General features: G+C 48.3%; 1 protein-coding gene across 3 annotated transcripts; it reads left to right on the top strand.

Annotated features, from left to right (window-relative positions):
• The first annotated feature begins 277 nt into the window (after positions 1-277).
• Positions 278-3,285, top strand: LOC131140055 (gap junction delta-2 protein-like). Of its 3 annotated transcripts, XM_058090128.1 has the most exons (3): positions 282-760; positions 1,038-1,058; positions 1,182-3,280. In XM_058090128.1, exons 1-3 carry the CDS (start codon positions 690-692, stop codon positions 2,029-2,031), a joined length of 942 nt encoding a protein of 313 aa, XP_057946111.1. In that variant the 5' UTR covers positions 282-689; the 3' UTR covers positions 2,032-3,280. The 3 variants fall into 3 exon arrangements, with proteins under 3 accessions (XP_057946110.1, XP_057946111.1, XP_057946112.1); XM_058090127.1 differs by having other exon boundaries at positions 278-1,058; positions 1,182-3,285; XM_058090129.1 differs by lacking the exon at positions 1,038-1,058 and having other exon boundaries at positions 286-760; positions 1,182-3,274.
• Positions 3,286-8,613: the final 5,328 nt, after the last annotated feature.

The raw sequence follows: 8,613 nt of genomic DNA, 5'->3' as shown, positions 1-8,613 counted from the left end.
ACAATCACGTTCATTTACACGCTCTCATTTCACCAGCTCTGCATTAACTATAAAATAGATCCAAAATAGCGCCATCTGGTGGCAAACTAATTGCTACTGTCATTGTGTGTCCTCAGCAGGGCGTGTATGTCGGGAGTATGTTCAATTGTGAATTACTCCCAAATCAGAAGCCCTGTTCACGCGTGCGTGAGGGATGGACGGACAGGAGGAGGGGGAGGAGCAGGGAGTCAGAGGAGGAGGCAGTGGGGGTGGGGGTGGGGGTGGAGGGGACTACTTAAAGGCGGATTAATGCTGGCAAGACATTAAATCCAAGCTCCCCTCCATCCAGGCGCGGTCAACCTGATGTGAGGATCGAAAATAGGAGGGCTTATAAGTCACCCCACCACACTCCCATGACGGGGGGGCAGCGTGGCGGCGGCGCGGTCGTCGGGGGGAGCGCACGGCACACACAGCGGGACGCACAAGGAAGGCAGCGAGCGGAGCGCGCACACAAAGAGACAGTTGGCGCGGCAGGATGCGCTCGTATTGTGACGCTCTGCTCAGACTCTCTTTTTTGGGGGAAGTAGGAAATTAAGCCCCCGCCCCACTCGCCGACACCACCAACCCTTCTTTTTTTTTACACATATATATTTTTTGGGAAGGACTGGACCACCACTTGTGCCCTCTTCTGCTCCTCCGGATGCTCAGAAATGGGGGAATGGACTATACTAGAGAGGCTCCTGGAGGCTGCTGTCCAGCAGCACTCTACTATGATAGGAAGGTAAGGTGACCCAAACGGAGAAGACAAGAGACGCAGCAGCCTCCAGGATCGTCTTTAGCATGGTCCCGAGTCCCCCAGCTTCTGTCTTGTGCCTACAGGATCTTGTCTCCCCCTCCTCTCCTTATTGGGTGTCTGTGTTGTCTGTGGATTTCCTTTTAGATTTTAGATATCCCCCCACCCCCACTCACTGTAACCTAACCTTAACTAGTCTTCTGGATGCTGTTGTTGCTTTGTGGTGTCTGTGTCCACTCATAAACCACACATGTCATTCACATAGAACACAACAGGGCAAAAGACGGTAAGGAGGAAGCGGTTCAGCACTGGACAGCTCCCGTGCACCACACTCAACATGTGCTCCATCTTTTTTTCCACTTCTTTTCACAGTGTTTTCTTCTTCTTATTTTTATCACTGAAAAAAAAGGATCCTACTGACAGTGGTGGTGATCTTCCGGATCCTGATCGTGGCCATCGTGGGGGAGACAGTGTACGATGATGAGCAGACCATGTTCGTGTGCAACACCCTGCAGCCGGGCTGCAACCAGGCGTGCTACGACAAGGCTTTCCCCATCTCGCACATCCGCTACTGGGTCTTCCAGATCATCATGGTGTGCACGCCCAGCCTGTGCTTCATCACCTACTCGGTGCACCAGTCGGCAAAGCAGAAGGAGCGTCGCTACTCCACCGTCTACCTGACCCTGGACAAGGAGCAGGACTCGCTGAAACGTGACGAGGGCAAGAAGATCAAGAACACCATTGTCAATGGTGTGGTCCTGCAGAACACAGAGAACTCCACCAAGGAGGCCGAGCCGGACTGCCTGGAGGTCAAGGAGATCCCCAACTCGGCCGCCGCCAGAACTACCAAGTCAAAAATGAGGCGCCAGGAGGGCATTTCCCGCTTCTACATCATCCAGGTGGTGTTCCGCAACGCGCTGGAGATAGGCTTCCTGGTGGGCCAGTACTTCCTCTACGGCTTCAACGTACCCTCCGTGTACGAGTGTGACCGCTACCCGTGCATCAAGGACGTTGAGTGCTACGTCTCCCGGCCCACGGAGAAGACCGTGTTCCTGGTCTTCATGTTCGCTGTCAGCGGCTTTTGCGTGGTGCTCAACCTGGCCGAACTCAACCATTTGGGCTGGAGGAAAATCAAGACGGCCGTGCGAGGGGTGCAGGCCCGCCGGAAGTCCATCTACGAGATCCGGAACAAGGACCTGCCCAGGATGAGCGTACCCAATTTTGGGCGCACACAGTCCAGCGACTCGGCTTACGTCTAGGAGAGGAACTTTGGAGGCACGCCTAAAAAAAAAAAAAAATCCATGACTTTTTCCAACAGTGGGCAAGTTTTATTTCCCTTTGCTTTCAATCTTTTGGGTTCTGAAGGACTCCAGCAGGCGTGTGCTCACTTATTTATTATGATTTCTATGATTATGACTGCACTGATGCAACTTTTTAGTAACGTTTCTACGTAAGAGGAACCACATGCTCGCTGAACACTTCATAAGGAACGCCTGCCTTTGCAACGCTGATTTTGAGGTATTCATGTAACAACATGCTTATTATTGTGCTTGTTTGGTGCAGGATTGCCAAATCAAGTCAAGCAAAATATTACAAATAACATTTCTACACCACTTCAAAGTACAAAACTGTTAAATGAATACCTCAAAATTAGCACAGGGGTACCTAATGTTGTGGCCGGTGAGTTCAGCTGGACTAGAAAGGGAGGAAAATGCAAAAAAAAAAAAAAATGCACTATCCAATATGTGCTTCTATGACCTAAAGACATGCTTCTATTTCCACCTGTAGTTAAATGGCACCATAAAAAGGACATCCGGATTTATAAATATATATATATATATATATATATATATACATATATGGTTCACATACATCATGGATTTTGTTGCCTGTGTCACACCACTTGACCTTAAACATAACATGTAAGTAACCGTTCCATCGCTTTCTATCAAGCAGCAAAACGCTAACGTCTGTGACACTTCAAAATATTTTTAGGACACACCAAAGCGCCCACGGCTTTTTTTTTTTTTTTTTTTAATATGATTTGTCAAGTTGCTTCTTTTCTTTGTTGTCTGTGTAATCAAGTGCCATACTTGTATATAGACATAATATAAATGTATACATATATAAATATTTAAATAAAGAAATAAAGTAATATATATATATATATATGTATATGCATATATATATATATATATACACATATATATATATAATCATCATGGAGAAGCTTATTTCCCTGCTTGGATACCCATTTCTTTTTTAAAATAATAAAAAATGTATTCAATGTATTAGTGATTGCAACTGGAATTTGTTTTTTTTAATACAAGAATAGAAAAGCTTCCCCACAATTAAGAGCTCAAAATATGAACTATAGCACAAATGATGTTTTTAATCAAAGAAAGTATGATTAAAAATCTGCTTTGGTGCTACAGTTTTTTTTTTTTTTTTCAAAAATGGTTTTAAAATGTAACCCCCCCCCCCCCAAAAAAAAACACAATCTAGGATGAAAGGATGAGCATCATTGTCTTTTTTTTTCTGTGAAAAATAAAAAGTGGGATTCATGTACACCACAAATGTGTGAGGCGCAGTGCTTTGTGTTGACTGTTGACGCTGCTTATATATGGCGTGTGTGTGTGTGTGTGCAAATTCGGCCTTGGCGCAGTGACTGTAGCCACGCCCACTCCACTGCAGGACACACCTTACGCAGGAGGTGCTGCAACTGCAAGGCTGATGCTGTATCGACTAATTACAGCTGGACGCATTATTAGGTACACCTGCACAGTCCAATACATGTACTAATGTGTTTATTATCCATTCTTGTATTGTCGTAGAATAATATTATAATAGCAACATGAATGGTGTTTAATTAATACATGACATTGTCAACTATTGTACATCTTTTTAGCTTGGATGGGTGTACCTAATGAAGTGTCCAGTGACCTTGATGGGGTTTTTTTTTGTACCTGTTGTGGTAAAAAGCTCCTCTGGAATCCTCAGGATGTAAAACATGTGTCCTCAACTTTTCCTCTTTCTTCTTTAAGAAAAGCAAGGATGGCTGGTGAGGAGGAGGGTGTGTGTGTGCCCCCTGAAGGTCAGAGTGGAAGAAAAAGAAGAGAAAAAAAGCTTAGACCCCTGCTCCCAAACAAGGAGAGAGAAAGAGAGAAGAAAAGGTATACTTGCAGGTCCCGTGTGAAGGCCAGGTTCTTCTTGCAAGCGTCACTCTGCAAAGCCAGGAAGAAATAAGAAGCATTGGTGCGTCAACTCAGCCGGGACCTGCATGTTCTCTAAAGTTCAAACAAAAGAACATAAAAAAGTAACTCTTGTTGCTCATGAAGTACTCCAGTGTTGCAAGGGAAACAAGCAGGGGATGATCATCTTCCATTCGTGATAAGAGAAGGCATATGAAATGTAATGTTTGATGTGGAGGGAGTGTTCCCCATATACTTCTCTTGTCAAATGGCAGCTACAACAACAAAAAGTCAAAAATAATTGGGCTATGTTGCAATGCGATTATGAATGCTGCAGTGCGTTTACATCATGCAGGACTCGGCAGAGATCACAGAGTACCTGAATGTCTCACTCTCGATCCCTTTTTAAAGTCTAACCTTGATTACGGTTAGACCTGGCACTTCATGAGGAACACCTGCATAAGCTAATAAGCTCGAGTGTGATAGTTTTATTTGTAAATATCCAGTACTCTTTCTATTTATTGTGCCTCGAATTAGACAATGTATGAGTTCAAATAAGGATGAACTCGTGTTCTCCCCGTGCATGCGTGGGTTTTCTCCGGGTACTCCGGTTTCCTCCCACATTCCAAAAACATGCTAGGTTAATTGGCGACTCCAAATTGTCCATAGGTATGAATGTGAGTGTGAATGGTTGTTTGTCTATGTCTATATATATGTCTATGTCTGTGATTGGCTGGCGACCAGTCCAGGGTGTACCCCGCCTCTCGCCCAAAGACAGCTGGGATAGGCTCCAGCACCCCACACAACCCTTGTGAGGACAAGCGGTAGAAAATGAATGAATAAATGATATATATTATTTTTGTATATTAGATGATAGATATACTTTTTGTTTCTGACAAATTGGCTGGCCACCAGTCCAGGGTGTACCCCGCCTCTCGCCCGAAGACAGCTGGGATAGGCTCCAGCACCCCCGCGACCCTCGTGAGGAAAAAGCGGTAGAAAATGAATTAATTAATGAATGTTTCCCAGTCATTCACTTTCTATACTGCTTGAAAAATAGCCGAAATAAATTATATCCTGAAAGAAAAACAGGAAAACTGAAAGTGACAATTTGTAAACAGTTGTAGTTTTCAGGTTTGGCATGAACACATTTTTATTTCCCTTTTCTGTGCATTCTAGCGCAAGAAAATGAGTTAATATGAGCTAGCCAACAACCGACATTATGGGAAATACCAATTTTGACGCAATAACCCTCACACAAAAACTCCAAAAAACACTAACAGTGTTCCATTTACAAAACTGACTTGTATATTAACCAAGCTAACATGAAAAAGTATATTTATTGGGTGGACGCCTCGCTAACCGCTTATCCGAGTGTCATTCACAGACGTCAGCATTTTTTTATCTGAGGACTGGAGCACACGTCTTGTGCTGGAAGCCATTCCAATAAGAGCGGACATCGTATATGTTGTCGCTGCTGTTGTTGTTAACAGAACTAGTGTCACGAGCGGGCTTAACCCCCTCGTGACAGCTCTCTTAGTTTCCTTCTTTGCCTCTGTTCTGGTTTTCATGCCCTTATTTTGGTACTACTTCCTTTCTTGTTCCCTTCTGCTTTCTCTGACTCATTTCACACACCTGTCTCTAATTTCCACTCTCCCTATTTAGTTCAGGTGTGTGCTCTTTTGTTTGTGGCTTCATTGTCTTTGTTAGGTTTGCCTGTAGTTGCTGTCTTTGTTTTTTGGTTTGCCTGTAGTTGCTGCCTACATTGCTTAAACTCCATTAAATCCCTTGTACCTACATTTTTGGTCCTGCTCTCTGCATCCTGGGGTCGCATCGCTAAGCTCGCAAGCCTGCTCGTGACAGAATGAAGCCACCACAAGACGACCTCGCGGAGAGCGATTTCTGGACTTGGCAGATCTTCAAGGCCATGGAGAACGAATCAACCATGTTTACCCCGGAGGAGCTGGAGGATATGGTTTGGGGGCCGGACGGCACGCTCATCCCCACGGCGTGGGTGTATCCGGGTCCCGCAATGGACAAGCCTATCCGACCAAGACGCCGACGCACGTCTCGGCCGACCTCCGCAAAAGGTTCACGTGGCTGTAAGGTGAGGGCACCCCCTTCCTCCACGCCATGCCACGCCAAGGCGGAATTAACCCCCCATGCTGTCTCTGTGTGCCGGCCCATCACACCACTATTGATGGTGCCCCCGTTACGACAGCCCGCTGAGCCCCAGCCGCCTACCGTTTCAGATTCCCTGTTGCCCCCCATGCAACACGAAGAGGACCGCGGCACACGTTCCCCTCCTGTGCCCAAACGCAGCCCCAAGGGTTCCCAAACCCCGGCTCCCGTGCCAAGCTGCGTGGCGCCACAGATTCCTCCAGTGCCCAAGCCACGCAGCTCCAAGGTTTCCCAAAACCCGGCTCCCGTGCCATGCTGCGTGACGCCCCGGATTCCTCCTGTCCCCAAGCCGCGCAGTCTCAAGGGTTCCCAAACCCCGGCTCCCGTGCCAAGCTGCATGACGGCCCAGATTCCTCCAGTCCCAAAGCCAAGCAGCCTCAAGGGTCTCCAAACCCTGGCTCCCGTGCCAAGCTGCGTGACTCCCCGGATTCCTCCTGTGCCCAAGCCGCGCAGCCCCAAGCCCCAGCATCCCCTGGCTCTCGTGTCCAGCGGCTTGATGCCCCAGACCCCTCCAGAGCCCAAACCCCGCCTGAGGTCCCTTGTAGACCTGGTCCGGGCAGCAGAGCGGGCTGAACTCAAGACCCTCCTCCAGGTCCCTCTCCTCCCGTCCCTGGTTCCACATCCAGCAGCATACGGCGTCTGGAATCCGCCTTCGGAAGGGGGGGCTAGTAGGACCAGCAATGCGTCGGAGGACGCACATCAGACCCTGTCCGTGGAGTGTGGGGATGATGCCCTCTGCTGGTCGCCCGAGGAGGAACAGCCCACCGGACCTCCAGCACGACCAGTTATAGCAGCTAACCGGGATGTGCTGTCCGGTATGTTACCATTCGCCCAAGACTCGCATTGCTGTTCCTCTGCTCCACAGTCCAGCCAAGATCCAGGACTCGCTCCTCCTCCTCCGGCGCCACCGATACCACGGCGGGACGCCACGCCTCCTCCTCCGGCGCCACCGATGCCACGGCGGGACGCCACGGCTCCTCCTCCGGCGCCACCGATGCCACGGCGGGACGCCACGCCTCCTCCTCCGGCGCCACCGATGCCACGGCGGGACGCCACGCCTCCTCCTCCGGCGCCACCGATGCCACGGCGGGACGCCACGCCTCCTCCTCCGGCGCCACCGATGCCACGGCGGGACGCCACGCCTCCTTCTCCGGCGCCACCGATGCCACGGCGGGACGCCACGCCTCCTCCTCCGGCGCCACCGATGCCACGGCGGGACGCCGCGCCTCCTCCTCCGGCGCCACCTCTTCCACGGCGGGCTGGCCTCCCCTGCCAGGCCCACCACCCTGGCCGCCCCCCAGAGGGGTCCATCCATGGCTTCTGCTGGGCCTGCCGTCATGGGCGTCCTCCAGAGGAGCCCGGTTCCCTTCGGGCTGCTCACCCTTCAGGCCGCCCTCCTGCGTGGCCCTGCCACCCTGGCCGACCTCCGGAGAGGTCCGGCCAGCAACCCACCTCCGGTCCCCCCGCCTCCCATCCCTCTTGGTCTGTGGACTTTTTGGACGTCTGGGATCCGTCCTTGAGGGGGGGTACTGTCACGAGCGGGCTTAACCCCCTCGTGACAGCTCTCTTAGTTTCCTTCTTTGCCTCTGTTCTGGTTTTCATGCCCTTATTTTGGTACTACTTCCTTTCTTGTTCCCTTCTGCTTTCTCTGACTCATTTCACACACCTGTCTCTAATTTCCACTCTCCCTATTTAGTTCAGGTGTGTGCTCTTTTGTTTGTGGCTTCATTGTCTTTGTTAGGTTTGCCTGTAGTTGCTGTCTTTGTTTTTTGGTTTGCCTGTAGTTGCTGCCTACATTGCTTAAACTCCATTAAATCCCTTGTACCTACATTTTTGGTCCTGCTCTCTGCATCCTGGGGTCGCATCGCTAAGCTCGCAAGCCTGCTCGTGACAACTAGCATAAGTATGTGTATTAATGTGCCCTAGGAAAGAGGTTTCAGTAGCAAGATACTGCAACTATTACATGTTATCATTAGTGTACGTGTTAATGTATGATCACAGCATGTATATCAAACCATGCAACATTGTTAGAGGGTTTTTAGAGGGCTTCATAGTTGAAATAGGTGTATCCATGCATTATTGGCTAGCTCATATTAACTTAGTTTCTCGTGTTATAATGCACAGAAAAAGGAAAGAAATATGAAATCATGTTTTCACATAATCATGGTGAATGATGGGTAAAGTTAAATAAAAAGTGCAGTTTCAAAGATTTTGCTTGAAACTTACCAGAAACCTTGCAAACGCCCATCACCCTACCATCACTTTTTTTAGGATTATTCTGTCCAATAAAATTAACTCAATAAATACTGTATATGGGACTATTTCTTACATAAATATAATATTTAGAAAATGATTTCAAATATACTAATAAAATAAGTATTATTTAACAATAAAATGTATTATATAATTTGTATATTACTATTAATTATATACACATTTGCATATTATATTACAATAAATCATAAATGT

The sequence above is a fragment of the Doryrhamphus excisus genome, chromosome 13 (assembly GCF_030265055.1).
Source record: "Doryrhamphus excisus isolate RoL2022-K1 chromosome 13, RoL_Dexc_1.0, whole genome shotgun sequence".
NCBI lineage: Eukaryota > Metazoa > Chordata > Actinopteri > Syngnathiformes > Syngnathidae > Doryrhamphus > Doryrhamphus excisus.
This window is presented reverse-complemented; position numbering and strand designations above follow the sequence as displayed.